The sequence below is a fragment of the Eublepharis macularius genome, chromosome 8 (genome assembly GCF_028583425.1).
Source record: "Eublepharis macularius isolate TG4126 chromosome 8, MPM_Emac_v1.0, whole genome shotgun sequence".
Classification (NCBI taxonomy): domain Eukaryota; kingdom Metazoa; phylum Chordata; class Lepidosauria; order Squamata; family Eublepharidae; genus Eublepharis; species Eublepharis macularius.
The window spans coordinates 109,587,763-109,609,083 of NC_072797.1; the positions used below are offsets into that span (position 1 = coordinate 109,587,763).

Below are 21,321 nucleotides of genomic sequence, written 5' to 3' on the forward strand. Positions count from 1 at the left end.
ACAGACATAAGGAAATTTAATTCTAAAAGCCAAACACGTTGCACACGATATTGGATAATACGTTGTTCATCCATTATGAACTAGTGAATCACTGAGATGCATATTGCCTCTAGGGAGGAAAACTGCTGAAGACAGCATTTTATTTATTAGTATTAAGAATCTCTAAGAAACTTTGACCCTCTACTTTAAATCAATAAAGCAAAATCAATATTTTAACCTTGGTGATACAAGACTGCCAAATATTTCTTACTTAAAATGGTCACAGACTTAAGAAATTATTGTGAGACAAGTACCAATTCAGACATAGGTCAAAACACAACACAGGCACTCTTAAGCCCATTAAAATCAGCTACACTTAAGAAAAAGTATTCTTCGATATAATAGGGAAATAAGAACTGATTAATTATACAAATCAAGAAAATCTGGTCACCTCTGTTGTTTAAAACAGATTATTACTGTGGCAGACAGAGGCAATAAAAACAACTAGCTACAGCTTAATGCAAGTATGTTTCTGTAACTCATATGCAAAACACTTTTCACACATCCACACATTATCACTGATAGCTAAGTTGGATTATGACAATTATTTTTTAAGCACAAAAATGTTTGCCTCTTGGAGAACAAACAACAAGTAATTACTTGGTTGCCCCGAGCCACCCCCCACCCCACCCCTTTCACAAGCAGCCATCCATGGCTACTGAGTATTTACTCTATGCTTGCAAAGAAGCAAGTGTCATAAAATCAGAACAGATTTGTGTTCAGAAAGGGGGCAGGACAGAGAAAAGACACCCGGAGAGTAACTTCCCAAGATATATGTGTAGCTAAACTGAGCAGCAACAAATAGTCTGGCTGGAATGATGAGGCCCGTACCGCTGATGGCAGCTCTCCCAGCCACTGCTCTAACAGCAAGGTTAGTTTTGGTGAAAGGGGAAACACTGGTGGCTGGAAGGGAATTTTTTAATTAAAAAGAAAAGACATTTTATTATTTATTCACTACATCTTTATCCCACTCTTCCCCCAAGGACGTTGAAATTGGTAGTGGTGGAGAACTGCTGCAGGGTTTTCTAAGCTGGCCCAAATTTTGGCTTGTTTTATAAACTGAGGGAAGCAAATTTCTGACCCTTCCTCCCCCCTTGAATTCTGGTGCCGTTACCTTGAATAATCTGTGGCGCTCATAACAAAAGCCCATTTTATGTTAAATAAAAGCAAGGGGGAAATACATGCACATGGTTTGTACTCCCTGCCCACCTGATGATGATTTAATTTGTAAGTGATCAACTAAACTGGTCATCTCACCGTGCATGCAATGTGCAAGTCACATTTTGCATGTTACATCAGAAAATGTTGCTAGTCACTTTCTTTTCTTGTTTTACCTAATTCTAGGAAATGCATGAAGGTGCATTTTAAGTGAGACATGGTGGACTACCCACATTCTTTAAATGTATGCTAATACCACTAGTAATTATTATTTGAAAAAGTGAAATAATGCAGTGCTAGTTATTCCAGGATATTTTGTACTAAAAGATGTGATCTTGCACATATATTACTCTTTTTAAATGGACTTCTTCTGTTTAAAAGTCCTCCCCTAGCTTAGGTTTGTTTTCAAAGAATCCAAGTTAATTGATTATTGACAAATCTAGGCCTTAATGTTGCAGTTAGTAGAAGCATCAGCATATGCCAATTAGACTGGTTTCTAAAATATTTTTCTAAAATCCTCCTATTTGTGTACTCCTACCCTCAAATCTAATAACGTCAAAACTGTTCAGGTCAAATAGAGTTATGTATAGAGCAATCCCATGTAGAGTTATGCCAGTCTAAACCCACTGAAATCAGTAGGCTCAGATTAGAATAACTCTGCATAGGAAAGCACTGTTAGTTATGAAAAAAAAATCAGCATTCATAGCTTGCAATTGTTAAAGGAATTCCATGAGGGAAGAATCTTAATGTTCTGAAACAACTTGGGAGCTGTGCTAGTAATTATAATAGAATAAACACTAGATTTATCCAACTTTTGTACAAGATTCCCACTGAAATGACACTATTGTTATAGTACCATTTTCTGAGAAAGAATGCTGCAAACAGCGTTAGACAAAGTAGTTTACCTTTGAAATGTATTTCTCTATCTACAGACAGTAAAGAACAATTCTTAAGATGAAAAAGCATAAGTGAAGATGTTTTTTGGTGGGTGTTACTTTTAAATGTAAATTTAAAAATACAACAAAGACTGAGGTATATGAATGTATACATTTATTTATATTATATATATACATATATGTTGTGAAATATTAAACATTTACAAGAGTACAACAATTTGCTAACTGGACTTGTTTATATAAATAAGCTCTTCATGCTTTTGAAAGTACTGAACATATAGTAACACAATTCAATGAGATCCTTCTTACATAATGGATGTATCTGTCAGATGGAGACAGCTCCTCTATAAATGTCATTGCTTATCCTTCTGTGGGTACCTTAGGACTCTTTGAGCTTTGTCCTGTATAGGCAAGCAAGTGGCCTAGCTGCCCAGTTATGGTTCTCAGCTGCTGTACAGCACTACTTACCTCCTCTTTTAATTCTCTTAGCTCAGAAATTAAGATATCCATTTTAGAAAAACCATGAGAAGAGGGCCTAATAAGGAATGATCCATCTGGAGACGGACCTGTAATTAAAGGGATTCCAGGAAAAGCAAGTCCAGAAGTTGGGGAGATAGCAAAAGATGGCAAAGGTCCAGAAGAGGGATATCCAGCGGAAGATACTTGTTCCTCATCACAAGGTGGAGCAGGCGGTAGATGAAGGACGGGTGAAGGGGATCCATGCGCTTCCGTTTTAATGATAAGCTGCGGCTCCAACTGGTGGTTGCCGATGAATGCAGGGGAGCCATAGGAAAATGAACATGACGATGTAACTGTAAAATGAAAATTAATTTATTTGTACACACCTCTATATTAAATGTTCTAGAATATAAGATCTTACAAACAATACAAGTAAGTAAAAGTATCATACTATTTTTTTCAAATTATTGGCAGATATGTTCTTCCAAGTCTGATTTTTAGTAAACAATTTACCTTTTGAAAAACTGTATGAGAACAATAGGTGCCATTCACCAGAAAGGACTTCTTTCTTTTTAAAATCATGCCAGGTCTTTTCATAGGTTCACTGCATAGCAGTAACTGAAGCTTATTACATCAATATGGCTGCTCTCAACATGGCACATCTGTGGCTATTTATATCCAGAGATTAAAGTCATGTACAGACAAGACTGATTGTTCTACAAACCTGAGAAAAGCCCTATGTTTGCAGAAAAATCTAACATCTAAAAAACACACTGTGGGGGTGAGGCTCCCAAAATAATATAAGCAGCATAACATAAAAAGGAGATCCCAGTGGTTATTATGGGGGTTGCTAGGCAACCAGAACAATATTGCCAGCCTTCAAACATTGGTTATTGTCAAAGGCAGGGAAGGGTCCTTTCCAGGGATATTCAGCCTCCCAGTCCACTCCTGCTTCCCTCCCTCCTGCCCTGGAGAGATGATTCACCAGGGCCAGGCTAAGCAGTAACCACTGGCAAATGCGCCACCACTAAATTTGCACAGCTCACCAAAGTGCAGAGGTGGCTACAATTTGATGCCAAACAACTTGCCTAGGCCTAGTAACAGCCTCCTCAAAACTTGCACAACTTGGCTGGACCTGGCAGTAGCCATCACACATCTCACCCAAGCAACTTGCTACCGTACAACTTCTGCAACTTGGTTGGGCTTTTCCCAGGAGGAGATGGGAGGAGAAAAGGAGGTGAATCTGACAGCCAGTGTGGTGTAGTGGTTAGAATGTCAGACTAAGATCTGGGACACCCAGGTTCCCCGCACTGCCATCGAAGCTTGCTGGGTGACCTTGGGCCAATCACTTCCTCTCAGCCTAATCTACCTCACAGGGTTGTGAAGATAAAATAGAGAAGAAGAAGAAGAAGATCATGTAAGCTGCTATGGGCCCTTAATGGGAAAAAAGGAAGCAGGGAAAGAGGAGAGGATATGGGGACTGCCTATGGTTTCTGGAGTTGGATATTTGAGAGTGGTGCCTGGAGGGCAGAGTTGGGGAGGGGAGGAAGCTCAGTGTGGAAGTAATTTCATACAATCTTCCCTGTGGAGCTGCCATTTCTACCAGTGGAACTGATCTCTGTTGTATGGAGATTTGTTGTAATGCAGGAGAAATCCTGGCCTTGTCTGGAGGTTGGTAACCTTAGGTTGAGGAGAAGGGAAATGAAGTAAGCCCCGCTTGTTTTAAATAATTCTCTTTTCTAAGTGAGGCCTTCTTCCATTGCAGTTACACACACAACCCTTACAGCTACTGAAACACCTTCATTACCATTTGGTTGTTATATGATGCTGGATGAAGAGGGAAAGGAAAGGCTTTACTGAGAACTTTACTATATACAAAATAGCACATCCAAAACAATATTTGCCCATCATTCCTTTTCATCACAGCCTCAAAGCTTCAAGCGTTGTTTTCAACACAGACCAAGGTCCAAACAGTTTCTTAAGACACAAGAAGGCACTCTGGTGAATGCACTGGAACCTCATCTTTTTGTTTTCTGATGGCAGACATCTGCATCCCTGGAAGGGAGTGTCTATCACTGCTGGTGGCCCAGAGCAAAAAGTAGCTGAGCAGTCAAAGAACTGTGCAGGTGTGGACCAGCTTCATAACAGGGACCATTTGCTCAGACTGAGAAGAGCAAGGTAAAATCCTACTGGATATCTGCTAAGAAGTTGCAGTATCATCCGCTGTACAAACGGTACCTGAGTATGGCTGACAGTAGGTCCACGCCATTTCTGGCATGCCATCATAAAGACACAGCTCCTAAATCTGATAATCCCTAGTGAGATTTCAGTAGTTTATATTATCTCAGATGAATGTGTATCATACTTGGACAGACAGTATTGACTGAACTGTTCCTTTTAATACACAACTGGCATAAATCAGTAAAAGGTATTTCATGTGCAGAAACAACACTACTTTCATGGATCTCTGGGTCTGTTATTGAAAAATACTTGTACTTTTGAGTTTTATTCACCTGTTTTCTTTTTATAGATTTGTTTAGTTTTCTTCTTGCTAAATGAACAATAATCTCTCCACTGATTTTTGAAAGCCTCATATACTTAACTCTAGGGCTTTTGTTCAGCAGGAACACAGTGGAACAGAGTTCCGGAACCTCTTGAAAACGGTCACATGGCTGGTGGCCCCACCCCCTGATCTCCAGACAGAGGGGGAGATCAGGGGGCAGGGCCACCAGCCATGTGACTGTTTTCGCCGAGGGCAACCCACTGAGTTCCACCACCACTTTTCCCAGAAAAAAAGCCCTGCTTAACTCCCTAGGTTTTTTTCAGTATGATAACTGATTATTATGCTCCTTGTCACAGATTTGCTCAAACGACTACAAATTAGTTTGCAAATTAGTTAAATTCATGAAGGACATTTAAAGGACATAAATACATATGCTTAAATAATTAACAGGCTTATTGTTTATCTGCTTATTTTATGTAGGTGGGCCTAAAAGAAAACTGTCACAGTTGAAGACATCTACTGATATTGTTCATCAATAAGTTAAAGTTAATAACTTTCTTCTTTAAAAAGGTGAAGTTTTAACGCCATGAATATACTTTTAAAAAAATATCCACAAGATGCCCTTTTTCTCAAATCACCACAAAATTGTCATCATTTTTTTAAAAAGTATTACTTACCAATCATTGTGGTTCTGCATATTCATACTTGTGGAGCAAAGATCACAGGTGCTGCTGAGCTTCAGGAACCTTCTAGAAAAGCTGTGCCTGTCACAAGGCACAGTGCCTCATGGCACTGGGTGTTGAAAACTGAGGTTACAAAAGACCTCATCTTCTGCCACTAGCCCCAGAATCTTATGAAAGCAGGAATTTGGTCAATAGTGTTTCTTCTTTCTCCTTTGTGATGGTACCAAGTCCTCTCGCATGGAGACCCTTCGCAAGTGTAGCTTCTTTCTACCCTTATGTCTGAGGTTAGAGGAAAGCAGAACCAAAGCCTCCACAAATTCCAGTAATTGAATCTGAGAAGAGCTTGAAACTGAAAGATGCATAACTAGTAAGGAAATCCCTTGGAGCCGTGATGATCCCTGGGAACAAATAACATCAGGTCCCTTGGTACTTACCAACTCAGAGCATCAAAGTCACAATCCTTGGTGCTGAGGTTGCCACAAAATCAGAACTCAAATGTGTCTGACAAGGACAACAAAGGCATCTGCCTCTGAATTTCCAGAAAACCCTATTCTGATAATACAACGGATCAAGTTTTTGTCTGAAAGACAAATCACGTCATCTAGTACCAAAGACCTTTTTTTTTTCTAAAAAACCTTGGAGTTACATATATTTGCGCATACAAGATGCACACTGAAAATCAACCTGCCAATCTAATTAACGATGATGGGAGTGCTCATAACTGAAGCACATTAAACAGAAGACATACACATTTAATTCTAGAATGGCAGAGTGGCACAAGAAATGTCATTTGGACTAAATGAAGATATAGAATGGGAACAGAATTCAGTGACCATGCAATGTGCACAGCAATGCAAAGATAAACAATCTATTACCACCCCAAATAATCTATATAACAATATAAACATTACTATAAACTAGTACTTATTATCAGGCAGAAAGGCTCTGTTAACAGGCAAAACAAAAGAACTAAGATCTGGAAAAAGATTATGATTCTATACCTGAAAAGGGCTGATAAACTGAGGAAAAACAGAAATTACTGTCTGTGCTTACCCCCAGCCTATTAAATAACCTGTTCTGCTAAGCTCATGAATACATTCAGACACATTTTTTCTCTTATCTGAAGGTCACCAAAGCTTTAAGCACCACAGAACTCTACACTCCACAACTAGAACTATGCAGAGACCACCTTGAGAAAGAACTTAAAATCTTCCTTCTCTATACAAACATTCAGTTTGAAGAATTGGGTGACTTTCATTCAATTGATAACAAAACACAGAGAGAAAAATAGGCAAGTCCCCCCCTCCCCCAGCACACAGGAGGTCGGCCTTGGGTTTGTCTGCTTCCTCCTCTTCCCTCTCATTACATATGTATTTATTTATTTTACCATACGGTCCTCATACAGGCCTATAAGTAATTTGAATTTCAGTGTGGGATTGCTTCTAACCTTGAGTTAGAAGAGTTAAGGAGATCCCTCAGTCAAATATCTGTGACATTTCTGCTACAGGCAATCACTTCAATTTGTGGTTGGCGAGTAGCTTGTAGAAAGTATTTAAAAGGATCACTCCTGATCTTACAGTGTCAAGTTCTCCTATGCTTGAATACGTATGTGCAAAAGCCACTTCTAAATAAATGTTTGCAGAAAATTCAGCTCAAAATGCAGTAAGTAAATAAACCATTCTAAATGGATATTTCATGATAAGTGAAAAGAATGGAAAATGAACCCATTAATTTTTTCCTGTAAAACGCTGTGAAAAGAACATTTGGAGAAAGGGACCACTGGCAAAGTACGGAATGAGATAAATAGGTATCAGGGGAAAGCTAAACAAGAACTTTTATGGTTGGCACCACAGCTGCTCTACATAGTATCATGTTCTCTCTAAAAAAAATGCACAAGGCTTACCAACCACAAAAATTATATTCCGACAGTTACATTAGGAGAAAATTAACCAGGAATTCATAATTCTAATAGAAATCAGAAACAAACATACCTTCATAATATGGATTATTTATTTTGAATGCATCTGCTTACTAGTTATAATAGACTATTGGACAGCTTAATCTAAAACTATGATAGGAAAAAAAAGGGGCAAATAGATATTTTTTCTTTCTGGTAACCATCTCTAGGTCGACGGAAAAAGATGAGATCCTTCTATTGCTGAAACCATAATGCACTCAAGATCTTTACAATAGCAATGAAGAACATAAAACTCAATGAACATAAACCAAAGTAAGATGAATTAAAACTAGAAATAAAAAGGGGGCACAGTCCCACCAAGACTATTACATTTCAACTCTTTTGTTGTCATGGGAGGGAGTTAAGCATATGTTTCAGCTTGCTTTGAAATTAATGGTATTTTTAAAATGCTGAATTGTGCCTATAGAAATCCAGCATTATACTGATATTTTAGGCCACCATCAGCTTACTATGAATTTAGTTCAGGGCATATCACTCACAGCCTTTGCATGTACATTGGCTAACTTTGCAAAACAGAGGAAGCTGGTTTAAATCACCAACAGAAAAACCAATTTAGGGCAAACAACATATTACATGTTGGTCTATCAGATCTCCTAACATGGTAGTTGCTCCAAAATAAGCAGGAACATAAAGGGTGTCATAGCATTAAGGTGAAGTTTTGTTTTGTTGCTTCTTTAAAAACCTCTGCTCCCCCATGCTGTTCTCCTAATTGAAACCAGCCCTCCTAGTAGGTACAAAAGCAGGAACCTGTCTTTGCTTGTCTTTCCCACTCTTTACTGGGGCTAATTCCCCGTTTTGGGGTGGGTAGTTTAAATTTGGGAAAACAAAAGATAGAGAGAATTAATACTCCTTTGCCCAGTGTCACAGACCTGAATTAAATCTGAATACAGATCTCCAATGTAATGTATATTTATTCCCTTTAAAGAGTTAGTGGAAATCAAGTTTCTTCTTTAGATATTCTTAAAACTAATTACATATTACTTTGTTTATCAAACCAGTAAGACGCTGGTTTACACAAAACACAGCGTTTATACAACCTAGGAAGGTGTACTTAAATTATATTTGTACACATGAAATAACACTGACCAAGATAATTTACAAATGCCTGGGAATTTCAGTAAGAAAGGACTGGCAGTTACTGGGCATGTCAGCAAAATTATTCACATGATGGTTGTTGTGGGTTTTCCGGGCTGTATTGCCGTGGTCTTGGCATTGTAGTTCCTGATGTTTCGCCAGCAGCTGTGGCTGGCATCTTCAGAGGTGTAGCACCAAAAGACAGAGATCTCTCAGTGAGATCTCAACACTGAGAGATCTCTGTCTTTTGGTGCTACACCTCTGAAGATGCCAGCCACAGCTGCTGGCGAAACGTCAGGAACTACAATGCCAAGACCACGGCAATACAGCCCGGAAAACCCACAACAACCATCGTTCTCCGGCCGTGAAAGCCTTCGACAAAATTATTCACAATTTGAGAACTGAGCAAACTGCAGAGATTTGAAATAGACAAAGACATAACAGCACAGGAAAAAAGACAGGGCTTTTGAAAAATGTGTTTTTAACTGTGTGAAGTGTTAATAAGAGTTGTGTGTACACAGGTTTGAGTAGTGGTCCATTAGAAAAACTATGTGGGAATGGAAGAGTTAAACCCCCTTTTCCTACCATGTGTAGCTTCAATTGCATTCCTAATAGTTACCTTTTAAAGACTAGACATAAATGCTGTAGCATAGTGGTGAAGTGGTTCGGCTGCAAATCAGCACTCTACTGGTTCAAATCCCACTACTGCCATGAGTTCAGTAGGTAGCCTTGGGTCAGCCACTTCTCTCAGACCCAGCTCCCCAGCTGTATTGTGGGGGGTGGCACTGATACTAACTTGTTCACCTCTCTGGCTGGGGCACAAATCTGTCTTGCAGAGCAAGACAGCAATTATTAAATGCATAATCTCTGCTACATCTTCTTTGGCTCTCAGGCTGCTATTAAAGACCACAGAACTACAGGAGCAAACCAAAAAAGGTGGCCACTTTAAAGTACCACCCTATGCAGAATTACACCCTTTAAGTTCACTAACTTAAATGAAATTAGATGGGTGTAACTCTGCTTTGGGCTGAATTGTTTACAATGCCTAACCAGAAGCAGGGCTCATTTCAAGGGAGAACATGCCAGAACGCAGTTCCGGCAGTTCCCCAATGAGGTCACATGTCAGGTGCCCCTGCCCACCTGACTCTTGGCCATTTGGGGCCCGTTTCATCCTGGATTGGGCCTCTGACAGGTGGTGGATCACTCTCCTGTTCAGCAGCGGCCCGATCCTGACCATTTTGGGCCCCTTTTCGTCCATTTTCAGCCCCTTTTTGCCATTTTGGGCCCAATTTCTGCCCTGAATGGCCAGGATTGGGTCCAAAACAGCCAGGATAGGTGATGCCAGGGAGTGTGGCATATGCAATTCAGTTACGCTAATGAGACATTTCCAGTACGGCAAGGGGTGTGGCATATGCTAATGAGTTATGCTAATGCATCCCTCCAGCTCCTTGTCTACAAAATGACCCCTGACCAGAAGTAAATACCCCCCAGCTCAATAGAACTTACTGCCAGGTAGGTTTGCATGGGATTGTGGATTTACAGTGAAATCCTAAGCAGAGTTACTACAGTCTAAGCCCCTGACTGGAGTAACTCTGCTTAGGGTTTCATGGTTAGACACCTAGTGCAGAAATACCCGCAAAAGTTCAATTTCAACAATTCATACAATGATTTACTGGAATTCACACTCTGCTATCCAGGGAGCCAGATGATTAATAACTCTCACAGCTCTCTAACTTGATGGGTTTATGTTTCAATTAAAATTGTTTCATTAAAAAGATTGGTATTCATAAATGCAACATCTGAATTTTATCAGTGGCTAAAAAAAACTATGATAATGGTGATTAGGTTAATTATTACTAATGAACATAACAATTCCAGTTGGAAGACTCCAAAAATATTTTAAAGCATTGATGTATAAAGCATTAATGTTAAGAAAATGAAAGAAGCAACAAAAATTTGAAACACTTTATATAAGATGAATTTACCTTGATCTCTTTCATGCCATGTCCTACTTCCAGCAGCTGGTGAATTTGGGGAAGGATAAAAGTCTCCTGTTGGGCTTGGTTCCATATTCTCATCTATGGATATAGTTTTCGGTCTCTTACTGTAAATAAACAAGAATTAAGTGATTTCAATAGCCTTTCAGTATATTATTTAAGACAAACCCAGCATAGCCAACATACCAGAATGTTGTGTGTCATGCCCAAAGCAACCTATGGCTAAACTAGAATCAGAACTTGCTCCTCTTCCAATTCCAAATCCTATGATTCACATGGTACACTGAGGCTATGCATATTTCTACTGTTAGCATAGATTTCTCTAAAAATACTAGGTATGTTGCAAAATACCTAGTATTGATCATTTGATTACAAAACTTGACATTTAACAACTGCCATTCTATTTTAGTGATGTAGGATGATGTCATAACAGGTATCATAGGTAAAGGTAGCCCCCTGTACAAGCACCGAGTCATTACTGACCCATGGGGAATGTCACATTATGATGTTTTCTTGGCAGACTTTTTGTTACAGGGTGGTTTGCCATTGCGTTCCCCAGTCGTCTGTATCTTTCTATATTTCTCACTCTCAACAATCTTTTCGATTGAACTCTTCAGTTTTAATTTTTTTTCAAAATGTACATAACAAGTTATACAGATTCATGAATACTGAGACAACACCATAAAATAAATAATAGATAAGGAAAATAAATTCAATCAACTAAAGAAGGGGAATACTAATGTGAGAAGAAGATAAAGCCCCCCCACCCCGCAAAGGACAAAGTAAGCAACCCTCCTGTGATCCTCTTTCACACCACCACCAACCATAAACCTTCTTTCACAGCTTTGGGACTTCATAAGCAGTTAAGGCTGTCACAACACATCAGCTGTCTAACCTGTTTATCAGGCAGAGAGCCCTGACTCTAATCCACACTGGATCCCCTCTTTCCAGAGGCTCCACCAAACAGGCAGCCTGTTCCCTATATTTACTTTCTCTCAGGGTTATTAGGGAAAGGGAACTCAGAGATAAGTTCCTATATATGCTGCCACCACTTATTTAATTTTGGGCCATTTGTCATGACCAGAATGTTTGAGTTTTGTATGTATGTTTTATTTTCCCTCAATCAACAACTGCAAGCCACCCAAGGCTAAACCAGAAAAAATAATAACTTTTACTTACAACATAGGACACTGGACTGAATGATTTAAAAACCCATAGATAAATTGTACTTAAACAGAGAGTATTACAACCAGAACATGTGTTACACAATCAGAACAGGTATCAATAGCCAGCTATATTTCTGCTGCCTTCTCCAGCAGGTCCAAAAACACTCTCCCTCAGTAACTGCCTTAACTGAATCTCCAACAGACTTTCAATTGTTACTAGCCCAGGATTCTGCCAGCTCTCATTGGTTGTTTCCCAGGAGAAGCAGAGCTGGGATTATTCCTGTCCATTACATCCCCCAAACCCAAAGAGATCCATAGTATGAATTCCTCAAAAAAGAGAAGAATAGTATTATTATTTATTATATGTAATACCATTAGCTCCAAGAAATAACTCAAAATACAATAAAGCTTAGTATTGCTTTGGAATTCTATATTCAATGGGCTTAGACTGGTGTTAACTAACTCTGTTTAGGATTGCACTGCAAATCCGCATTTTTAAGGCTAAAAATCTGAACCAGGCTTTACATCAGATTTTGAATATTCCAAGTGTAAAGGCATTGCCAATGTATTTATTAAATGAGGTTTCTAGAGAAGAGAGAGGTAATTCTATCACGGCACTCCCGAAGAGAGTTATGCACTTCTAAATCCATTGTGTAACTCTGTTTAAGACTCCACTATAGCTGGAACACTTTGTAGTTGAATTTTTTTTATATTATACCAACACACACTGAGTTCACAATAATTTAATATTAATTTGTCTACACCTAATTAATTAAAATATACAATTGTATTGTACATACAATGGCAAAGTTATATTGCAAAATCATAATCCATCTACAATATTAGTTAGTCACATCAATCACAGACACTTCATGTAACAAATATTTTAGTCAAATATCTGTACTTTTTTTTTAGTTGCATGCTCACCTGGTTGGTGGAGAGGACAGTGATCTCTGTAGGTTTACACTTGAGTTCATATCATGATAATACGGTTGGCTCGGAAGTTCTCCGATTGGAAAGTTCACTCCAGCTCCCTGGGTTATAGGCGCTAAACAACATAGCATGGATAGAGTCATTCCTACTTCCTAAATGTTTAGAGACCACAAGATTTAAAAAATATACACTAAACGTTTTTGTCTGTAATGGAGATCAATATGAAACTAGACTGATCTGTATGAATAATCTTAAAATAAATTGATGATCTATATAATATTTCAAAAAGTTGCATGCTGCCTCTCCAAAGACCAACTTGAGGCAGCTAATACCTAGGATGCCAGATAGTCATGCAGCTTGCTTGCTTTATGTGTAACATGTTTTACGAAATCCATACCACGTGTTCATATTATATTTAATTATTCCTCATTAAATTTGCAGATGACACCAAACTGGGAGGAGTAGCAAATATCTTTGAAAATAGGAATAGAATTCAACAAGATCTGAACGCACCGGAAAAGTGGGCAGATTTGAATAAGATGCAATTTAACACGGATAAATGCTGGGTTCTGCACCTGGGTAACAAATATGCAAAGCATGCACACTGAATGAGAGAGACACTTCTGGGTAGTATGTGGACAAATTGGAATGGGTGCAGGATCATCAGGGGCCTAGATACCAAGCCCTACAAGGAAAAACTGTGGGCCTTGGGAATCTTCAGTTTGGAAGGAGAGGTTGTGGTTGATTGCTCTTTTTAATTATTTAAAAAGCTGTCACTTAGAGGAGGGAAGGGAGCTGTTCCTGTTGGCAACAGAGTATAGAACTCAAAACAATGGGCTTAAACTACAGGACAAAAGGTCCCAGCTGGACATTAGAAAAAAAACTTCACGTTAAGAGAAATCCAGCAGCGGAATCAACTGCCTAGGGATGTGGTGGGTTCCCCTTCACTGACAGTCTGCAAGGAGCAGCTGGACAAATACCTGTCAGGGATGCTTTTGGCTGTTCCTGCGTCGGGCAGGGGGTTGAAGTAGAAGGTCTGCAAGGCCCCTTCCAACTCTATGATTCTATGAATCTCTGTCCCTAATAACAAGAATGAAAACCCTTATGCTGGGATCTCTTATTTAAATGTCCCAGGAATGGAAATAAAATCTAGAAAAGTTTTCCTGACATCTGTCCAGATTTCTATTTGCCTTTTTATTTTGTATTTTTGTCTGGGAGTAACATGAAATCCTTTCAGATTTAATTAAAAATAATTACTTCATATGAACTGTGCCATAAAAAAGTACACTTACTTCTAGACACTCGCACCAGTTCTGACACATTGAAGACTCCAGATTTTACAAAACTATCCTCAAGATACACTAGAAGGAAAAACATGAAAATTAAATTAGTACGTTTGTATAAATAAAAAAGATAAACCATATATCAGTAACAAATGCAAGAAATCTTGCCATTTCTCCAGAAAACACACTGATAAATTAAGGAAGCAATTCTAAAGCCAATCAGTCAACTGCTTAGAATAGCGACTAAGTGCCACACTGGCATAGCTTAGAGATACAGTAGCATATTTAGAGATAATAATAATATTCAATTTCTATACCACCCTTTAGGACAACCTAACACCCACTCAGAGTGGTTTACAAAGTATGTTATCATCCCCACAACAAACACCCTGTGAGGTGGGTGGGGCTGAGAGAGCTCCAAGAAGCTGTGACTAGCCCAAGGTCACCTAGCTGGCTTCAAGCGGAGGAGTGGGGAATCAAACCCGGTTCTCCAGATGAGAGTCCTGCACTCTTAACCAGTACACCAAACTGGCTCTCTCTGCTGATAGAACAGCAGCCATCACTGCACCAGTGTCAATCTGGCACTGGCACACTGGCATAGGGACTAGAAATGGAAAGCACCAGGGTATGCTGGTGCAATGCAAATGTTAGCTGCTATCCTAAGCCTCAGACAATATCCTGTGCCCAGTTCTGGTGTAATGTTACACTGTTGAAAATGGTGATGTAAGCATAAACAGTCCCTCCATAGCCATAGTGCAATTCAAGACATGATCTGCAGCCAATCACAACTTTCCTAAGCATTACAAACTCAGCCAGGACACCCATCGCTCCAATGACAAGGAACGCAGCATGGGGCTCTCTCTCTGATCTCATGTCAGGCACACTTCACAAACAGGGTGACTTACGGGAATTTTAAAGAAAGGGCAGTTTTACACAAACAACCAAGGAAAAAACGAGACTCGTTTTGTTATATTACGAATGTGGGACTGCACTGAAGACCGCAGATGAACATGGCTCTCTCAGAACTCTCACAAGTTCTGTACGCCGCACTGCAAACACCAGACAGATCCTTGATGTTTCCAACTGAGCATGGAGGGACAATGTATCCCAAACAGGTAGACAAGGGAGGAAGATACCCTGCTGCAACTTTTGCTTGTTGCAAACAGCTTCTCTTTCTCCCGGCACTGCAACATTTATCTACTATGGATTTGTTCCACGACTCCTCTTCCCTCAGCAGTTGCTAGCAATGGCCTCTCTTGGGGGTAGTCAAGCAGAATATCGTCATTATCTCCGCTAGAACTCCCCCCCGCCAGAGAGTTGCCTGCCCCCCTTCAGCTGCCAACTTCTACCAGCGGGTAAAGACTTTGTTTCATTCCTTCAGTGACCCCTCCTTCCTGCCCTATGTGTAATTTTCGTTTTCATGTTTTTGTATGTGTATTTGAGCACGATTTAAATTTTTAACTGCACATTTTTGTTGGGTTTTAATGGTTTTTAAGATGCATTTTCATTATGCAGTCGAAATCTTGGATCACTGCCTGACAGCTGTAGTCAAAAGGCTGAAAACTAACAAACTGAAATTGAACCCAGACAAGATAGAAGTGGGGCGGGGTGTAAATTTGGTAAATAAATAGTATCATGCCAATGTAACCCCACATGTAAGCAGAGGAAACCAGGGAGCGCAACATTTCTGGGTGACTATCTGCCACTCCAACCAACCACTGCAACTGCTAGCCAAACATTCAAAACCATATTTTGCCTGCAGAGACTTCCAATGTAACTCTCTACAAGGGGTGGGTAAGTACCAGCCCAATGTATAGTATTTTTCCCCCTGCCTTGGTTTTTAAATCAAAAACCAAACTGAGTTTTCCCTACTAGAGAGCCCTACAAAGTTAGTAAGCATATTTAAATTGATGGGAGGGTGCCCTGAATTGTCACAATTTTTTACTGACTTCATTTGATTTTCTTTTTTTTTTCCTCTTAGAAATCATGAAGCGAATTTAGGAATGGAAGTCTACCATAAGCTAAGACCTATAATTAACTGAAAGCATAAGGGTAATAAGTTGCACCCATTCTTCCTGTGTTTCAGAAGTGGTCACAAGAAAACAAAATTGTTTGTTGGGCAATGTAGTCAGCAAATATGGCAGAGGAGGAACGTCTTAGGGCCAAGCTACAAGTGACAAATGACACAGGTTGGACACTTGTCAGCTTCCCTCAAGTTTTGATGGGAAATGTAGGCATCCTGGTGTAGCTTGGCTCTCTGACTGCTGTCCAATGGACTTTTGAACTGCCACTTGTCCAACATTCCGCCAAGCAGCCTACATTTCCCATCAAAACTTGAGAGAAGCTGACAAGTGTCCAACCTGTGTCATTCGTCGCTTGTAGTTTGGCCCTTAGTCTCTACATTTATCCACCATAACAGGCAATACCAAGATCCAAGGCAGACTAAGACAAGATCCAAGAAGACTAAGTAATCTTTTTCACCATAAAGAATAGCAATTCATTTTAGCAATGAGAAGGAAATGATTATCTCTCTTCCTGAGCACTTTCCCATACAATGGGAAAAAACGCACTTCTCTTAACATTACTTTTACACATTACTGCCTGGAAGATGAAAGTAATCTCAACCAGTCACTCATTAAGATGTGGGCTTGCATCTCAGAAGGTTTTTATAGCTAGAAAGCAAAACTATCTCAGAAAAAGATGCAACTCCCTCAACAATTTCTATTTAAAACATTAAATCAACTGTTCTTCCATTCTCTCTAGATAAGAATAACATGGCCCAAATAACAGCTTTACCTAGGGCAACACTATGCAAAACAGTCTGTACAGCTGACACTATTTGGCATTATACATCATCTCTAGCACTGTGTTCTACGATTCAAGTTGAATTCCAAAGGTGCCTTTGAGTATAGGAAGGTAAACACAATATGTTCAAGTACCAGGAGGATTTGATAATGGTATCTAGTTAGTAAATCCACTATGACTGTGTATTAGCCTTCCAGCTGTGTGACAGAAAAAACATTTTACATGAATAAAGTGCTGAGGCTTGTTGTAGAAACAGTAAAAGATAAGCAGCAGAATATTCTTGCTAACTCTTGAACATGGAAGCATTTGATGTTATGCATGAGTGACTATACTACACGTAGCTGTTGGGTACTAACTTTTATTTGGAGCAATGCTTCAGTTTTATTTCAGATTATTAACCTGTGTGCAAGGAGAAAGAAATACTTTTTCCCCTACCCAAAGCATGGTGATTTTAGGTAAGATGAAGTAATCATGCATTTTTACATGATTACCACAAAAAAAGACATTTAAATTAACCTTCCTGGTATTTATCTCTAAATTATCCCAGTCTGATGGTCAGAGTCTTCACTATTTAAACCCAATATAAGAATACAGCAGTGTCAGTGACTAAAAACTCATTTTGCTCAAGGGATAATGCCATGTGGAAAAGTATAATTCACTAATTATTATAGTTGCTAAGTTTAAAATCTGGTGGAGGAAAAGAAATTTGCCTGCAAAAATCTGAACAATGTAATTTGTTATAATCAGAGGGTCAATCAAATGAGATGCTTTAATATCTACAGACCAAAGAGCTGGGACAAGGGAGAGGTTAATTGCCTTCTTTTTCAAGTAAGTTTGAAAACCCCTACTTTAATACTACAATTATGAGGCTGGTGTCATTGTGAATACTGGGCAAAAAACCAAGTATTGTGTGAACCTCATCTCTAAGAGAGAGGTTCTGAGCAAATTGTCATAACACAGCCTGTGAAAAGGAGAACCTGGAGGCGATACTACCTTTTGAAAAGGCAAGCAGGTAGTTAAAAAAATGGATTTCCCCCCACTCAAACGTACCAAATTACCAACTGCAAGTCTTGAACATTTACTATATAAAACATTGTTTCCAAGGCCTGCCTCTTTCAGAATACTTTATTACAGCAATAACTTGCACTACAAAGACCCCAGTCTCCAGTTACTTCAATACTTATATTTATGTTTATTATTAGATTTATATTCTGCCTCTCCGCATGCAGGCTCAGGGCAGCTCACAACAAGCATTTAAATACAGATTTAAAATACATATTAAAACAGATAAAACCAATCAATAAATATAAATGTACATAAATAGGTGTTAACAACAACAACAACAACAACAACAACAACAACAACAACAACAACAACAACAGTGCTTATATACCGTTCTCCTAGATAGATTAATAGAAAAGACTCCAGTAGCACCTTTAAGACTAACCAACTTTAAAGCATAAGCTTTCAAGAATCACAGTTCTCTTCATCAGACGCAACAGATATATTAGTGCCTCACCCAGTGCAGGGAACAAATTAGTATTATTATTATCCCCACAATGCAGCTGGGAAGCTGGGACTGAGAGGAGTGGCTTACTCAAAGCCACCAACTGGCAGTAGTGGGATTCAAACCAGTAGAGTGCTGATTTGCAGGTGAACCACTAAATTGCAGACAGTAAATGATTAAAACTATCAGACTCAGGCAGCATGGTGGGGACACTAACAGCCAGAGGGGGACACTGTCAGGACTCAACCACTGACCCGGTGGAACATTTCTGTCTTGCAGGCCCTACGGAACTGCAACAGATCCTACATGGCTTGAATCTCCAATGGAAGAGAGTTCCACCAGGCTGAAGCCAGGGCAGAGAAAGCCCTGGCTGAGGTCGAGGCCAGACAAATGTCTCTCAGGTCAGGGACCACCAGCAGTTGCTTATCAGCTGATCGTAAAACTCTCCAGGGGACATATTGGGAGAGGCAGTCCCACAGGTATGTTAATCCCAGTCCATTAAGGGCTTTAAAAATCAAAACCAGAACCTTGAACTAGATCCAGAATTCAACTGGAAGCCAGTGCAGCTGGTATAGCACTGGGTGGATGTGTGCCCTAAACGCTGTCCCCATGCTGCTGTGTTCTGGACCAGTTACAGTTTACAGGTCAGGCTCACAAGCAGCCCTGCATAGAGTGTGTTACAGTAGTCCTGTCTAGAGGTGACCGTTGTATGGATCATCATAGCTAGGTCATGGGAGGAGAGATGGTGTAAGTAGCCGGACTTGCCGAAGATGAAAATATGCAGATCTGGCAACTGCCAAGTCCTGGGCCTCCATCAAAAGTGTGGCATCCAAGCTCACACCCAGACTCTTCACCATCCACACAGGCACCAACTATACTCTGTTGGGAGTCAGATCTTCCTACCCATCGTCCCATGACCCAGGTACAGGATCTCTGTCTTCAAAGTATTCTATTTCAGGCAGCTCTGCTTTAACCAAGTCACCACAGCATCCAGACTCTTGGCCAAGGTATCTAATATGTCATCCAGTTAGCCGTCCATCAACAGATATAGCTGGGTGTCATCAACATATTGATGGCAACCCAGCTATGGACTACCTGGGCGATGGGGCACATATAGATGTTAAACGTCATTGGGGAGAGAATGGAATCCCAAAGGACACCGGACGCCAAAAAATGGTGTAACAACATCCGCTCCCCAAGCACCACCCTCTGCCCCGACTGTGGAGAAAAGAGACTAGCCACTATAAGGCCATTCCTGTTGGTGAGGCAGTAGGTCAAAAGATCATAGTCGACCGTGTCAAACGCTGCCATCCTATTCTGGTATTTACAAATCTTATCCCATTGAACATTTTTCAATTTCATTATAATTTTATTAACAGAAATGATTATGTATATGCATTTTGCTTATTGTCTCATTCCAAAGTCAGAAACTCCTTCCTGGTATCATAGAACACCATTTTAGACTGATTAACAGGTCTTGTTATTGGACAGATCACAAAGAATTGGAAAGGATCCAATCTAAAATATAACTGAAGTCTGCTTAGATATTATCTTCCATAACAATTTAAGTGTATGACAAAAATCTCTTTTTGCAATATGGTGTCATTAATCTTGATGAGTTTTATTTCCTTTGTTTGGCAATTTACTTTTATATCAATGAAGTCTATTAGTAATAAGCTAGAGTGCAAAACAATTTCTTGAAAGGAAACCTATGGGCAAACAGAGATTCTTTTTGAGAGTGCATATTCTGAATATCAGCCAAGGGCATCCTCGGAACAATTACGTCCATCAAATTCGAACAAGGAAATGAACAGTGGTATTTCAGTAGATGCTATACCATTATAGAACTCCTGATTCCAGAGATTGATCAGTATCAAAACTGGAGTTTCTTATGAAAGTAAAAGCTTATTCTAACATGGAGAAATGAACATGGTACAACCCCTACAGGGATATACCACCTCAGAATATGGGCAAGGGGACACAGTCTTGTACATGGAAAGCTCATTCACAAATTAGCATTATAGTCTTGCTCCCCTTCATCACCCCTTTTTTGTTATTATTAGTCAAAATCTTGGTTTTGAATTAGTTCTTATTTTCACCAAAACCTATTAATCAGCCGAAATTAGTTCTCATTTTGGTTTTGAATTAGTTTTCATTTTGGGTAGTAACGCCAGTCAGGGAATAAAATTTTTATTGCTACATTTGTTTTAGTAGAGGGGTGAACCTCTTCTTTTACCCGGCTGATACCAACTGAATTATATATACATCATTTCTGTTGGCTGCTGAGGGATTTTCTTTAGAATTTTAATTTTAAAATGTGTTAGTCTGGTAAGTAATATTTAACGTCCTGAAAGCTGGATTCTAAGAACTCCGAGAGGAAGATACCTGTTGATCTTGTCTGCCTTCTTAGCAGTGCCATGTGATCCACAAAAGCGAATGCCCGCAGCAAAGAAACCCTTGTTTCTTTGCTTGAGGCCTGCTTGAGGCCTCGAGGCTTCAGCAAGAGGGAAATCTGAGTGAAATCACCCTCACTTTCTCTTCCATCAGCAAAACCTCTTCGACAGTGAAAGTCACACTGAGGGGGTGGGGGGTGGGATTTGCCTGATTTCTTCTCACTGAAGCCGTCTGTGCCCAACGGAATATTGTCCATTGAGGTCCCCCAACCCTTCATCAATTTTCCAGGGATCATTGGAGCTGCTGGAAGAGGGGCTGTTAGGAAGGATGCCCTTCAACTCATGTTTTACAGGATCCAGTCCTGGCAGTACATTTCTAAGCAGAGTTGCATCTTTCTAAGACCACTGACTTCAAGAGCTTTAGAAGAGTGCATCTCTGTTTAGAGT

The 21,321-nt window shown here is 39.7% G+C and overlaps 1 protein-coding gene across 5 annotated transcripts in view; it reads right to left on the reverse strand.

The window, feature by feature from the left end:
- The window catches only part of NFIB (nuclear factor I B), a 242,600-nt gene that overhangs the window by 69,372 nt on the left and 151,907 nt on the right, over positions 1-21,321 (reverse strand). For 4 of the 5 annotated variants that reach the window (XM_054987218.1, XM_054987217.1, XM_054987221.1 and 1 more), the window contains exons 4-6: positions 14,179-14,247; positions 12,881-13,001; positions 10,776-10,894 (exon numbers count right to left, since the gene is read on the reverse strand). In XM_054987218.1, the coding sequence (XP_054843193.1) occupies positions 10,776-10,894; positions 12,881-13,001; positions 14,179-14,247 (309 nt within the window). Of the gene's footprint in view, positions 1-2,230; positions 2,906-10,775; positions 10,895-12,880; positions 13,002-14,178; positions 14,248-21,321 lie in introns of those variants that run through there. The other variant, XM_054987220.1, reaches the window with a different exon arrangement.